The following is a 16,535-nucleotide window of genomic DNA, read 5'->3' on the forward strand; positions in this document are numbered from 1 at the left end:
TTCTTCATGACTATATATACGAGGTGTGACAATAAAGTAATGAGACTGATTTTCTTTCCAAGATGTGGCAACACTGCAGGTTTACATAGGCACAATATCTTTGACCTTGGTCTACAAGCTGCTTCCAGTCCAAGCGGCACATCGATGTAACTGCTCAGTCGTGAGTTGCTCTGTAATAAGTTAACACGTGTTTTTGTCTCTCGCCACGGAAATGGAACCGCATAATATTGCGCAACGGTATGCCATTTCTTTTTGCGTTAAATTGGGTGAAAACGCGACAACTTACGGCAAGCATCAGAAGGCTTTTGGAGAGGAGGTTATGCCAAGACCTCAAGGTTTTCGTTGGCATAAAATGTTTAGTGAAGGCAGAACGAATGTTGAAGATGAAGACTGCAGTGGACGACCATCAACCTCACGGACAGATGTGAACTCAGCCAGTTAGCGTGAACTCGTACGATGTGATCGAAGATTATCCGTGAAAATGATTGCAAAAGAACTGAACATCAATCTAGAAACGGTTCGTATAATAATAACCGAAGATCTTGGTATGAGAAAGATTTGTGCAAAAATGGTCCCCAAAAATCTCACACCACAACAGCGAGAAACACTGAAAAATGTGGCAGCCGATCTGTTAGATCAATCGGAAATCAATCCAGAATTGTAGAGCCGTGTTATCACTGGTGATGAAAGTTGGTTTTTTCAGAACGATCCAGAGACAAAACGTCACAGTTCTGGTGCTCAAAGGGATCACCCAGACCAAAAAAAGCTCGCTGGTTAAAGTCAAAAGTGAAATGCATGCTTGTGTGCTTCTTTGATTCCAAGGGAATTGTTCGTAAAGAGTGTGTTCCTCCTGAACAAACAGTTAACCAGTATTACTACAAAGAAATTTTAGAAAGACTTCGTATAAAGAGTTCTTCGTGTCCGTGCCAACATTGCTGATAATAATGCGCCATCCCATACTGCTCTGTCAGTACAGCAATTTTTAACCTCAAAACAAATTTCAGTACTACCACAGCCACCTTATTCGCCAGATATAGATCTGTGCGACTTTTTTTCTATTGCCAAGAGTCGAAACGGCAATCATGGGACACCATTTTCAAACAACACAAGATGTCCACAAACCTGTGACGAGGGTCTTAGAGGACATTACAGGAGTTCCAGAAATGTTACCATCAATGGCAGAAGCGCTGGAAAAAGTGTGTGCAATCAGAAGGGAACTGATTTGAAGGAGACAGCATTAAACTTGATTAAAACGGTAAGCAACATTTTTTTTTCACATCAGTCTCGTTACTTTTTGTGGCACCTCGTATATTTCTGAACATAGTGATCTCCTCAATGAGAGCCCAGTTCGTTGATACCGTCACGTGTGACTTCGTTGACGGAGCCAGAACCTCACCTCTGCTTGCACCGCTTCATCACTATCAAAGTGAAGTCCTCCAAGGTGTTCTTTAACTTCTGGAAACAGATGCAAATCGTATGGGGTCAAGTCGCGATGACCGATGACAGTGAATCCAGGGCTTCGGATTGTTGCTGATGTCGGAGTGCTGATGTTTGGTCTGGCGTTGTCATGCTGAACGAGAGGATGCTTCATGTGTTGTCTTCGAATTCGTGCTTTCAGTTTTCTGGAGGTCTCTCACGCAGTGACATCATTAAATTACGCACTGCCGTGTTGCATGCTACAATTCTCTAACTGCGGGGGATTCCAACTTGCGTCATCGATGTGAGAAAGTTGTCCAATATGGATGACATGTAGTATCCCAACTGACATTGGGAACAGAATAAAAAATTTGGAAGCATTACTTTTCAGCACGCCCTTGTAGTTCAGTAGTAATAGTAGTAGTTGTAGTACAAGTACTATCATTCTTCCTGGAACATTTTAAGAACAAAATATACAAGTAATACAAGCTGGCCACTAAAATAAACGTCAAATGGCCACCAAGTGTGTTATCTGCTGCAATGTGCATATAATCAGAATGCCAGTGAAACTGTAAAAAGTATACAGGGTGAAAAGTATTCAAACCCACAAATTCTGGGAGGTTGTAGGGGACATCAAAACAAATAATTTTCCCTAATGTCATTTTTTCCTATGCGGAATACTTAAACCGGTAGAGGAAGATTTCTCTGGTGCAAATTAACTAAACCAACAAACACTTCTCCATTTTTTATGACCAAGAGGCAACAAACTAACACAACCCAATTTCAATTACAGTAGATTTTCTAAAATGCCTCCATTGACACGTAAACAAAGGTTAAACCGTCGGATCATGTTCTGTCTGACACGGACAAAAACCCCAGGAGTATGCTGAATTGTTCCTGCTGCTGCTGCTATCCGGGCAACCATATCCTCTTCTGATGTAACAGGTGTTGCATAAATGAGCTTGTGCATCTCTCCCCACACAAAAAAGTCCAGAGGGGAAATATCTGGGGATCGAGCAGGCCATGGTACAGGACCACCTCTGCCAATCCACGTTTCTGGGAACCGTCGGTCCAGGAATCGACGCACACGACGACTAAAATGTGCCGGCGCGCCGTCGTGTTGGAACCACATGCATTGTCTTATAGGGAGCGGACCGTCTTCCAGCAATTCTGGCATTGCTCTGGCGAGAAAATTGTAATAGTGCCTGCCATTTAAAGGCCTAGGTAGCAGATACGGCCCAATTAAACAGTCCCCAACAACGCCGTGTCACATATTAACGAAGAACCGCGCTTGATGAGCGCTAGTAACTGTGGCATGTGGGTTATCCTCACTCCAAACATGCTAACTGTGCATGTTGAAGACTCCATCACGCCCGAACGTTGCTTCATCGGTAAATAACACAGAGGATGGAAATGTAGGATACATTTCACACTGTTCCAGGTACCACCGCGAAAACTGTGCTCTCGGTTGATAATCATCTGGTTCCAGGTTGTGGACACGCTGTAAGTGAAATGGACGTAACCATTGCTCTCGAAGGACTGTTCTTACATTCGTCTGATTCGTCCCAACGTTACGTGCAATTGCACGAGTGCTGATTGAAGGATCCCGCTCCACATGCTGCAAGACAGCTTCCTCAAATTGCAGCGTTCTTACCGTGCGACGGCGTCCCTGTCCAGGTAATCTGCTGAATGACCCGGTCTCGCGCAGACGTTGGTACACAGCAGCAAAGGTCGTATGACGCGGGATACGGCGATTAGGATATTGTTGTTGATAAACCCGCTGTGCAGGTCGTCCGTTGTGGTGCGCTACGTAGTACGCACCAACCATATCAGTGTACTCACTCCAGGTGTATCGCTCCATCAGTAAACAGAGACAATGCACTACTGCACTGGTGGACAGCAGTTGCCTACAACTGAAGATCCTAATACGGCCTCTGAAGAGCGTAATACGGCCTCCACCGGTTTAAATAATCCTCATAGGAAAAAATGACATTAGGGAAAAATATTTGTTTTGATGTCACCTACAACCTCCCAGAATTTGTCGGTTTGAATATTTTTCACCATGTATACGTGTAATGCCATCTACTTTGTATACATAAGAAAAAATTATGCTCCGCGTTTCTCATTCAGAAATCACTTTGGAACATTGGTTATTTGTTAGAAGGTCGTGCGAGGCCTCTTGCAGGCGTCTGTTAGCACTCGTCAGATTTCTGCAGGAGCAAGTTCGGGGTCTATCGAGACAGGGGTTTATCGTTCTCCGATACTGCTGCTCATGTTGGTCTGTAACCCACGACTAAAATGTGAACATGGAATTAACGTATTCAGGAGAGACGTACTCAATGTCACGCAGGATATACGAGGCCCAACGCGACTAGCGCCCGACAGGAAAGACATATTGATTGCTCGAGCATGGAGGACCGTACAGCCACGTGAGGCACACAACTGGCCATTAAAATTGCTACACCACGAAGATGACGTGCCACAGACGCGAAATTTAACCGACAGGAAGAAGATGCTGTGATATGCAAATGATTAGCTTTTCAGAGCATTCACACAAGGTTGGCGCCGGTAGCGACACCTACAACCAGCTGACATGAGGAACGTTTCCAACCGATTTCTCATACGCAAAAAGCAGTTGACCGGCGTTGCCTGGTGAAACGTTGTTGTGATGTCTCGCGTAAGATGGAGAAATGCGGACCATCACGTTTCCGACTTTGATAAAGGTCGGATTGTAGCCTATCGCCATTGCGGTTTATCGTATCGCGACATTGCTGCTCGCGTCGGTCGAGATCCAATGGCTGTTAGCAGAATATGGTATAGGTGGGTTTAGGAGGGTAATACGGAACGCCGTGCTGGATCCCAACGGCCTCGTATCACTAGCAGTCGAGATGACAGGCATCTTATCTGTGTGGCTGTAACGGATCGTGCAGCCACGTCTCGATACCTGAGTCAACAGATGGGGACGTTTGCAAGTCAACAACCATCTGTACGAACAGTTCGACGACGTTTCAGGCAACGTGGACTATCAGCTAGGAGACCGTGGCTGCGGTTACCTTTGACGCTGCATCACAGACAGGAACGCCTGCGATGGTGTACTCAACGACGAACCTGGGTGCATATATGCCAAAACGTCAATTTTCGGATGAATCCGGGTTCTGTTTACAGCATCATGATGGTCGCATCCGTGTTTGGCGACATCGCGGTGAACCCACATCGGAAGCGTGTATTCGTCATCGCCCTACTGGCGTATGACCCGGCGTGTTGGTATGGGGTGACGCAGCGTCAAGGGTAACCGCAGCCACGGTATCTGAGCTGATAGTCCATGCTGCTGCAAACGTCGTCGAACTGTTCGTGCAGATGGTTGTTGTCTTCCAAACGTCCCCATCTGTTGACTCAGGGATCGAGACGTTTCTGCACGATCCGTTACAGCCATGCGGATAAGATGCCTATCATCTCGACTGCTAGTGATACGAGGCTGTTGGGATCCAGCACGGCGTTCCACATTACCCTCCTGAACCCGCCGATTCCATCTTCTGCTAACAGTCACTGGATCTCGACCAACGCGAGCAGCAATGTTGCGATACGATAAACGGCAATCGGAAGGCTACAATCCGACCTTTATCAAAGTCGGAAACGTGATGGTACGCATTTCTCCTCCTTACACGAGGCATCACAACAACTTATTACCAGATAACGCCGGTCAACTGCTGTTTGTGTATGAGAAATCGGTTGGAAACTTTCCTCATGTCAGCACGTTGTAGCTGTCGCCACCGGCGCCAACCTTGTGTGAATGCTCTGAAAAGCTAATCATTTGCATATCACAGCATCTTCTTCCTGTCGGTTAAATTTCGCGTCTGTAGCACGTCATCTTCGTGGTGCAGCAATTTTAATGGGCAGTTGTGTATCTTCTTTACACCCATATTTTTTATCGCGTTTATCTTAGCCTCACATATCCTTTCGAGCGACCCGCGAGGTTGGCCGTGGACGCTAACACGCTGCTTCCTGGATTTGGGTAGGCGCGCTGGCCCCGGATCGAATCCCCCCAGCAGATTAACGACGAGGGCCGGTGCGCCGGCCAGCCTGGATGTGGTTTTTAGGCGGTTTTCCACATTCCACTAGGTGAATACTGGGCTGGTTCCCAAGTGCCGCCTCAGTTACACGACTCGCAGACATTTGAAAACCTTCGCACTATTTCATGGCTTAAACTAGACGCAGACAGCTGGGATGCACCTATCCCGGCTTGGGGGGGTACAGGGTGGTGACAGGAAGGGCATCTCGCCACCCTCTGACACTAACCTCGCCAAAACCATAGCAACAGGGTGGACGCCATGTTGAAGTGGGACAGAGGCCCAAGAAAATGATGATGATATCCTTTCGAGCACATTTCTGGGTAGTTTTGTTTCATTGATTGTAATCTGCATGTCTAGTATGTCATTGCCTTCAGACTCTCGTTTTGCTTTTAACAGCTACCTCGATGCAGTTGACACAGATAGTGGTATTCTCGTTTACGTATGGTATAAAAGGGCAGTGCAGTTACGGAGCTGTCTTTTGCAGTCAAATGATTCATGTGAAAATGTTTCCGACATGATTATCGGTGCACTACGGCAATTAACGGACTTTTAACACGGAATGGTAGTTGGAGCTACAAGCGTGGGATATTCCATTTCGGATCTCGTTACGGACTTCAGTATTCCGAGAGTGTGCCGAGAATATCAAATTTCAGGCATTACCTCTCACCATCGCCAATGCTATGGTAGATGGCCTTCACTTAACCTAGAGCAGCGGCGTTTGCGTAGAGCTGTCAGAGCTAACCGACAAGCAGCATTCCCTGAAATAACCGCGGAGGTCAATGTGGGACGTACGACTAACCTATCCGTGAGCCGAAATCTGGCTTTAATGGGCTATGGCAGCTGGTGACCCAGACGAGTGCCTTTGCTAAAAGCACAAAGTCGGCTGCAGTGCCTCTCCTAGACTGCTGACCATATGGGTTGGACCCCAGGCGACTGAATAAACGTGACGTGGCCAAATGAGACCCGATTCCAGCTGGTAAGAGCTGATGGTAGGGTCCGATTGTGGTGCAGACCCCGTGAAGCCGAGGACCGAAGTTGTCAACAAGGCACTCTGTAACTGGTGGTGGCTCCATAGTGTTGTTGGCTGTGTTTACATGAAGTGGACTGGGTCCTCTGATCCAACTGAACCGATCACTGATTGGAAATGGTTATGTTGGGCTACTTGGAGAACATATCCGGTCATTGGTGGTTTCCATGAAATTCCATCTTGGGCGTTGTACGGTTGTTGTTAGGGGGATATGGATTCCAATTCCAATCAAGACTTGGCGGTGTCGGCTGAGGGAAGTCTGTTAATACACGTCTTGTAGTTCTTAGTGGTGTATGGTTATTGCCAGTCGTCACAAAGCATAAATCTGGATTATATTCCTTTCTCCAAGCTGCTGACCTAAATGTTCCTTGATCCTTTGGGTCGAAAATTAAGAACATGGGAGTGTCACGGAGATGATTTGGAGTGGACATCATTACAATGAAGGCGTTTTTCGTTGCGGCGGAATCTTCTCACGAAATTTCAGTCACCAAATTTCTCCTCCAAATGCGAAAACATTTTGTTGACGCCGACTTACATACGGACAAACGATCATCACAATAAAACAAGGGAAATCAGAGCTCGCACGGATGGATATAATTGTTCTTTGTTTTCGCGCGCTGATCGAGATTGGAATAATTGAGAATTATTGTGAAGACACTTAAGTGTGGTTTATAGAATACCCATGCAGATTTAGATGCAGATGCAGTGATATCGGGCGTTCCGCAAGAAAGTGTTGCAGGCTATCTGCAGTTCCCGATCTATGTAAACGCTTTGCGAAACAATGTGCCCAGATTTCTTTGATTCTTTGCAGATGATGCTGTTATTTACCGACTTGTACAGTCAGTAGAATAAAAAACTATTGAAAAATGTGTTACACACGACATCTGTATGGTGCGAAAAGTGGCAATTGACTCTAAATAATGAAAAGCGTGAAATTATTCATACGAGTACTAAAAGGAATCCAGTAAATTCCTGTTGCGCGATAAATCGCGCAAATCTGAAGGCTGTGAATTCGACTAAATACCTAGCAGTTACAATTACGAACATCTTAAATTGGAACGGTCATATTACATAATGCTCTGAGGAAGGTGTACCAAAAAATGTGTTTTATTCGCAGAACACTTAGAATATGTAACAGTGTACTAAAGAGACTGCGCACAGTACTCTTGTCCGTCCTCTGGTAGAGTACTGTTGTGCAGTGTGGCATCCTAACAAGATACAATTGCTGCAGAACATCTAAAAAGTTCAAAGAAGGGCAGCACGTTTCGTATTATCGCGAACTAGGGGAGAGAGCGCCAGCGATTTGATCCGCGACTTTGGGTGTCAATCGTTAAAACAAAGGCATTTCTCATTGCACAGAATTTTAATCTCCAGCTTCCTCCTCTGAATGCGACAATATTTTACTCGCGAAAACCTTCATGGGAAGAAATAATCATCTTAATAAAATAAGATAAATCAGAGCTGCCACGGAAAGCGGGCGCCATTCGAGAGTAGAACGGTAGAGAAATTGCTTGAGACTGATTCCATGTACTCTCTACCAGGCAATCAATTGCGAATTGCAGACTAGTCATGTAGATGGTCACAAAGTACTGGCTCATCAGTGCGCTATGCTACACGTTCACGTATGTCAGTTTTCGCTTTTAATTATGATACGGCCCATATTATATGAATTGTCATTAGCCATTGCGCTACCTACGAATGTAGGAAAAGAATCAACTTCAGAATTTCCTAACAACTGGCCATCACGACTTATCAAAAGGGGAAAAAATCCAATAATGAAACTTCCTGGAAGCTTAAAACTGTGTGCCACGCTGGGACTCGAACACCACAGCTTTGCCTTTAATGGGCAAGTGCTCTGCCAACTGAGCTGCCCAAGCACGACTCACGCCCCGTCCTCAGAGCTGTGTGCCGGACCGAAAGGCAAAGGTCTCGAGTTCGAGTCTCGGTCTGGCACATAGTTTTAATCTGTCAGGAAGTTTCATATCAGCGCACACTCCGCTGCAGAGTGAAAATCTCATTCTGGAAACATCCCCTAGGCTGTGGCGAAGCCATGTCTCCGCAATATCCTTTCTTTCAGGAGTACTAGTTCTGCAAGGTTCTCAGGAGAACTTCTGTTAAGTTTGGAAGGTAGGAGACGAGGTACTGGCAGAAGTAAAGCTGTGAGGACGGGGCGTGTGTCGTGCTTGGGTAGCAGAGCACTTGCCTGCAAAAGGCAAAGGTGCGGAGTTCGAGTCTCGGTCCGGTACACAGTTTTAATCTGCCAGGAAGTTTCACTGTAGACTCCGTTTCAGAGCGACAGATTCATTATGAAAATGTCCTATAGTGCTTTTGGAATTCTGTCCACACCATAAACTGCTTCATAGTAACTCCATTCCCATCAGGTCACCGAAGTCGCTGTCGGGCTTAGCTAGCACTTGGATGGGTGACAGTCCAGGTCTGCTGAGTGCTGTTGGCAAGTGTGGTTCACTCAGCCCTTGTGAAGCCGATTGAGGAGCTACGGGGTTGAGAAGCAGCTGCTCCAGTCACGAAAATTGACAACGACTGGGAGAGCTGTGTGCTGACCACATGCTCCTCCATATCTGAACCAATGACGTCTGTGGGTTGAGGATGACACGGCGGTCGGTCGGTGCCGTTGGGCCTTCCGAGACACGTTCGGACGATGAGAGACATACACTGCTTTGGATAAATCGTTTTGGAATTCCTTCAGGTTTTTGTCGGCCACTTCGAACCATAAATGTGCTAGCTGCATAAATGTACACTTTGGTAGATAAAATGGTGTCGCGTGTGAGGAGTGAGCCGACGTCGTGTGTCCGCAGAGGCACACAGGACGCAGTGCTGCGCGTCCGACGGCAGCCACTGGTCGCTGACGAACGAGCCCACGTGCTACCCCATCATCATCGACGAGAAGGACCCCGTCTTCGGGCCGGCCGGCATCCGCTGCATGAACTTCGTGAGGACCACGGCGGACGCCTGCTCTCACCACGCCAGCGAGCAGGTCAGTTCAAATTGGTTCAAATGGCTCCGAGCACTATGGGACTTAACATCTGAGGTCATCAGTCCCCTAGAACTTAGAACTACTTAAACCTAACTAACCTAAGGACATCACCCACATCCATGCCCGAGGCAGGGTTCCAACCTGCGACCGTAGTGGCAGCGCGGTTCCAGACTGTAGAGCCTAGAACCACTCGGCTACACTGGCCGGCCAGCAGGTGAGTCCTCCGCCACCAGGTCTCGACGGCTTTTCTGAGCCCCAAGTGCCTGTGGACTGAGCCGTCAGCGGCACAAGCGCCCTCCTCTCCAGCTCATCATCATCATCATCATCGTCATCATCATCTCGCACAGTATCTAGCCACTGGCAGGACCTGCTTGGTACATCACCTCTTCATCTTCTCATCCTTGTCGCTATTCCCACCCATTCCTCTCCTCTCTTCCAGAGGCTCTTTTCCACTCCTTTTAGCCTCTTATCCATTGGCCTTTCCTTTGGCCTTCTCGCCTTCAATCTTCATCTTGCGCATCTTCTGGAGTATCCCTATCTCATATTCTATTATCGCATGCCCATACCATTTTCCTTACCCCAATGTCATTTAGGTAGGATTCCTCAAGTGTTATCTCGCCAACACTTTAATTTCTCTTTGTTACACCTTGTAATGGTTCTTTATTTACGTGATCATTACGGCACTCCAACCCCAGTTCTCGATACCAGTAATATCGAACTACTTTTCTGCGAAGTAACAGACATATTTTTGTGACAATATTCACATTTGGTTTAATTAATGTATAGGTACTCCGATGTATAGATATATTACAGTGATATGGTTCTTGTGTGTATTCATTTCTGTGAGACTGTCATAATCTTTCACTTACTTGTAACCGTTTTGGCGCGAATGCGCATAGAGAGCAATCTTTGTTTCACTTTGCAGAAGTTAAGTTGTTATATCGCTTTGTAAAAAAAAGAACAATCAAGTCTTGCGCTTGGTTAAAGTGGAAATTAAATATATGAAGACTGATACAAAACTGTTTACTTGATGATGTGACAATTAAGAAGAAGTATATGTGAATTTACAAGAAGTTTAATAAAAAGTGGATCGTGAACACCAACTCAAAAACTATTTCTACCGTACCATTGTTCTGATCTGGGATTGTTTGGTCATTAAGAATTTCCTGAAAAACGCATTTGTTAGGTCTTCAAATATTGCTAAAATACAGATCTGAACCTTCTAGCAGTCAAAGTGGAATCACCCTAGAATCAACAAGATGAGCCTTAAGAACATCGACGAAATCTACGTGGGAATCCATTCAAGATAAGTGCCAAAATTAATGACTTTTTTACAGTGACTTCATTATTTCCATTCTGACGATACCATCCACAGTCAATAGCTTTGTTTTTGCTCGATAAAGGGAGCCATTTGAGCAACATTATTAATCTGATTTCTAACCTACTTTGCAAGTGGTGGTATTATTAGAACCTACCCGAGTTTTCTAAAATTCATTTCACTTGCTTACAACAAACATTTTTTCCTTTACCTTCATGACCGAGGTTAATGCTCTATTATGTCACTATATTCGACTTTTCAAGTTCTTCCCCATGCCATTAAAAGGAGCGTATCACTCTCTTTAAAGAATCATACTTGCTTCAGTATCTCGATCGATACAGGGGTTACGGCTCTTTATTGAATACAAAAGTACATGCTCCTTAGCGGAATATCATTGCCGAAAACCTCGTTTCGTTATTTGAAACTGTTCACGAAATAAAAGAGGTGTTACATCTTACACGACCAACCCTACATATATATATATATATATATATATATATATATATATATATATATATATATATAAAACACAGAAAAGTTTATGAAAACAAAATATGGAAAAATTAAAAGAGTTGATAGATTCAAATACCAGGGGGAGTGGATCCTAGCCGATGGACTGGATAACATAACAAATAAAGAAAGAATGAAAAAGTTAGAATTTGCATATAAATTGACACAAAACTACTACAAGAAATAATATCCATACAAGCGAAGATTAAACATTATAATTCAGTTACTAGGACACAAGCAACGTATGGATCAGAGTGCCTAACATTGAATAAGAAAGGCGAATTCAGAGTACTAGAAAAAAAGAGAGAGAAAAATACTAAGAAAAATTCTAGGTCATGAGGAAAACAAAGAAAATAGGTGGATTAAAAGGAGAAGTGAAGACTTATACAAAAATAGATCACAGATACAATGAGGAAGAGACGGCTAAAATTTTATGGACATTTAAAAAGAATGAAAGAAACACGGATTATAAATAAAATTTTTAATTACGTTAGTAACATGAAAAAACCTGTAGGATGAATAGAAGCAGTAAAGAAAGACACCAACAAAATAGTTGTTACAGAAGAAATAATACATGATAGGAATGACTTCAGGCTACTGATAGAAAACGCAATCTATGAAGAAGATGAGCCAAAACCTCGACCCAAGGGAGTGTGGACAGATGAGCAGAGACGAGCAGTTGGCGAGTAAATGAAGAAGTACTGGGAAGAACGAAAGAAAAAGAAACACCATAAGTCTTAAGTTGTATGCGGTCCATAGCTGGCCAAAATCATAAATAAATAAAACAATAACCTAAAAAGACATAGGCAAATGTCTGAACTTCATAATTGTATTACTTAGATTTAAGCAGCTTTTTTAATACTATCGATGAAACTTTTCTTTGCAGTAATTTTTTAAAAAAATACGCAAATCTCCCAACTTTTTAGTGATATTGTTTCGTTTTATTATATAGGGTATTTCAGAAGTGATGGTCAATAATTCACGCATGGAAAGTACAGGCCAAAAGTAGCTAAAAATCTCCAATAAATATGGGTCTGCAAATCAACCGTTGCCGAGGTATCGCATTAATTCTAGTAGGGAACCAAGTATAAACGCCCCTGGATACCGCAGTATTTACGCTGGTATCTCCAGGTTTGGGATCGACTCTCAGTTTGGTTACGTATGCGCAGCTACTTTCCTTTTCCCCTCCGTGCTCTGTGCCGAACCGGCCTGACAATCAGTTTCGAACATGAAGGCACCATGGACAGGGATTACGCCAATGAAGAGTACGCTGACATGCACTTCATGTGGGCAAATCCAATGGCGGCGCCGTTGAGGCTGTACGATTGTACGAAAAAGCTTTTCCTTTTCGCAGACAGCCGGCTACATCAGCGGCTTAGGGAGACAGGGAATTTCGCACACCATGCACGAGAAGGTCGACCCAGATCCATAGTACCCGATGTCGAGGAAACGGTGTTAGGCATTGTACACGAACGTCTGAGTACGTCAACAAGGAGGATTGCTACCTAAGAGCGTGCCCTGGGTCATAGAGGTGCGTGGCGGATTTTACGTCGGCAAGTACTCTGTCCGTATCATCTTCAGCGAGTGCAAGTCCTCAACAACGCAGACTTTCCTTCTAGAAAGAATTTCTGTCAATGGGTGCAACAACAGTGTATCCTGATTCCCCTGTTTGAAAGCAGTATTCTGTTCATGGATGAGGCTGGATTTACCCGTGACGGTATTTTTAATTACGCTACTGACCATTAAAATTGCAACACCATGAAGAAATGCAAATGACAAACGGGTATTCATTGGACAAATATATAATGCTACAACTGACAACTAACATGTGATTACATTTTCACGCGATTTGGGTGAATAGATCCTGAGAAATCAGTACCAAGAACAACCACCTCTGGCCGTAATAACGGGCTTGATACGCCTGGGCATTGAGTGAAACTGAGCTTGGATGGCGTGTACAGGTACAGCTGCCCATGCAGCTTCAACACGATACCACAGTTCATCAAGAGTAGTGACTGGCGTATTGCGACGAGCCAGTTGCTCGCCCACCATAGATCACACGTTTTCAATTGGTGAGAGATCTGGAGAATGTGCTGGCCTGGGCAGCAGTCGAACATTTTCTGCATCCAGAAAGGCCCGTACAGGACCTGCAACATGCGATCGTGAATTATCCTGCTGAAATGTAGGGATTCGCAGGGAACGAATGAAGGGTAGAGCCACGGGTCGTAACACATCTGAAATTTAACGTCCACTGTTCAAAGTGCCGTCAATGCGAACAAGAGGTGACCGAGACGTGTAACCAGTGGCATCCCATACCATCATGCCGGGTGATACACCAATATGGCGATGACGAATACACGCTTCCAATGTGCGTTCACCGCTATGTCGCCAAACACGGATGCGACCATCATGATGCTGTAAACAGAACCTGGATTCATCCGAAAAAAATGACGTTTTGCTATTCGCGCACCCAGGTTCGTCGTCGAGTACACCATCGCAGGCACTCTTGTCTGTGATGCAGCGTCAATGGTAACCGCAGCCACGGTCTCCGAGCTGATAGTCCATGCTGCTGCAAACGTCGTCGAAGTGTTCGTGCAGATGGTTGTGGTCTTGCAAACGTCCCCATCTGTTGACTCTGGGATCGATACGTGGCTGCATGATCCGCTACAGCCGTGCGGATAAGATGCCTGTCATCTCGACTGCTAGTGATACGAGGCCGTTGGTATCCAGAACGGTGTTGCGTATTACCCTCCTGAACCCACCGATTGCATATTCAGCTAAGTCATTGGATCTCGACCAACGCGGGCAGCAATGTCGCGATACGATAAACCGCAGTCGCGATAGGCTACAATCCGACCTTTATCAAAGTCGGAAACGTGATGGTACGCATTTCTCCTCCTTACACGAGGCATCACAACAACGTTTCAGCAGGCAACGCCGGTCAATTGCTGTTTGTGTACGAGAAATCGGTTGGAAACTTTCCTCATGTCAGCACGTTGTAGGTGTCGCCACCGGCGCCAGCCTTGTGTGAATGCTCTGAAAAGCTAATCGTTTGCATATCACAGCATCTTCTTCGTGTCGGTTAAATTTGGCGTCTGTAGCACGTCATCTTCTGGTGAAGCAATTTTAATGGCCAGTAGTGTATCATAACTGTCATATTTGCGCCGATGTCTATCCTAATGCAACACACGCTTCATGACATGAGCAGCGTTATTCGTTGAACGGCAGGACTGCTCGGAGACTGCATAGTTGGACCACACTTCCCACCACAGACTAACCGGACAGCAGTACATGCGGTTCCTGCGGTCTGTACTTCCAGATGTACATGAAGATGTCCCACTGAACCGACGCCTGAACATGTGGTTCACGCATGACGATGCTCCACTACCGGCTTCTAGATTGGACATATGGTCAGCATTGGGTACGTAGAGGATGGCCTATGCCATGGCACCCGAGGTCTCCGAATTTAAATCCAGCAGATTTCTATTTGTGAAGTAATGTTAAAAGCCTGCTCTACGCTACCGAGGACAACTTTCTTCAGGAATTATGCTTGCGGATAGAAGCAGTCTTTTAGCATTTACAGAAATCCCCAGGACTGACTAAGAGGATTCGCAACTGGTTACAGAGACGACTTCAGTACTGCATACAGACTCACGAACAACATTTAGATCAGCTACTTTAACGTTTAGAGATGCCACTTGTTCCTAGACACTGACAAACCGCAACAGAAACTATGTTGTATCTCGACAACGGTTGGTTTGTGGGACCATGTTTATTGGAGCTTTTTAGCTTCTTTTGGCCTGTACTTTCCGTGTCTGAATTATTGACCATCACTTCTGAAACACCATATATAAGACCAACATCTGCTGCAAATAAAGATTAGATTTCAACATAACAGAATAACAGAAAGAAACCACCAATGAACAAAACAGAATTGATACAGAATACCTTAAACTTAATAAGAGGGAAATTCTGCAGGAAATTGGGCAATCAAAAGCAACGAACTGGAATGAACTTGCAGAAGTACTGAAAAACACTACGAAATTTGGCAAACCCCCAAGAAAGAGAAAACACAGATGGTGGAACAGTGCACGTGATCAAGCAATAGAAGAAAGAATACAGGCTTGGAAAACTTTCAGTAGCAACAATACTACAGAAAAATGGCAGGAATTTTTGAGAATAAAAGTTCATCCAAGGCAATACGAAGAGAAAAACCTAGATATGATAAAAGCCGGCTTAAAGAAATTGAACAAGAATTTATCAAGAACAACACCAGAAATTTTTACAAAATTTTCAAAGAAAATCTAGCAGGGTATCAACCACCTAATCTGTGTTTTCGCCGGTCCGATGGATCACTAGGAACCAACCCTAAAAAGAACTGTCAAATTTTAGCTAAATATTTTCACTCACTTCTCAACTGCTAGCCTCCGACAGAACAACTATATTTCGAAAAACCCACATCCAATCCGGATTCAAATTGACTATCACTTAACGAGGTAAAGGAAATAATCAATTCTTTGAAGAGCAACAAGTCTCCAGGGGAAGACGGAATCATAGCAGAAATTAAATGACAATAATCTCACACAAGCAACCCACAGAATTATATCAAATATTTGGGAAACTGAACAAATACCTGCAGAGTGGAAATGTGCATTAATTCACCCTCTCCAAAAAAAAGGTGCAAAAATCGATCCAAATAATTACAGGGGAATTTCACTGCTCCCTGTAATATACAAGATTCTTTCAAAGTCCTTGTTGAACAGATTAGAGGAACAAGCTGACAAGTTAATAGGGGAGTATTAGGCAGGGCTTCGCAAAGGTCGATCTTGCATCGAACAGATATGGAACTTAAAACCAATTTTGCAAATGAGGAGATGTAGAAATACTGTGGTAACTTTCGTCGATTTTAAAAAGGCTTATGATTCAATAGATAGACAAACGTTGTTTCACACCTTAGAGGAGTTCAGGATTGACAGGAAAACAAGGTCAGGTATTCAACAGGCATTAACAGATACAACCTCCAAAGTTAAATTCTTAGGAGAAACATCAGAAGCATTTCATATTCATACTGGTGTTCGCCAGAGAGATGGAATGTTCCCCCTTCTGTTTAATATGGTTCTGGAAAAAATTGTGAGGACATGGGAAAAGGAAATAAAAGGAATTCAGCTTGGTATTAAAAAAGAGCAGAGAATCAGGGTG

The 16,535-nt window shown here is 44.4% G+C and overlaps 1 protein-coding gene across 1 annotated transcript in view; it reads left to right on the top strand.

Moving 5' to 3' along the window:
• The window catches only part of LOC126428299 (peroxidase-like), a 261,029-nt gene that overhangs the window by 200,650 nt on the left and 43,844 nt on the right, over nt 1-16,535 (top strand). Inside the window, exon 7 of the mRNA XM_050090222.1 lies at nt 9,330-9,508. Coding sequence (XP_049946179.1) covers nt 9,330-9,508 — 179 coding nt within the window. The remainder of the gene's footprint in view (nt 1-9,329; nt 9,509-16,535) is intronic.

This window comes from Schistocerca serialis, chromosome 12 (assembly GCF_023864345.2).
Source record: "Schistocerca serialis cubense isolate TAMUIC-IGC-003099 chromosome 12, iqSchSeri2.2, whole genome shotgun sequence".
NCBI classification, from domain to species: Eukaryota; Metazoa; Arthropoda; class Insecta; order Orthoptera; family Acrididae; genus Schistocerca; species Schistocerca serialis.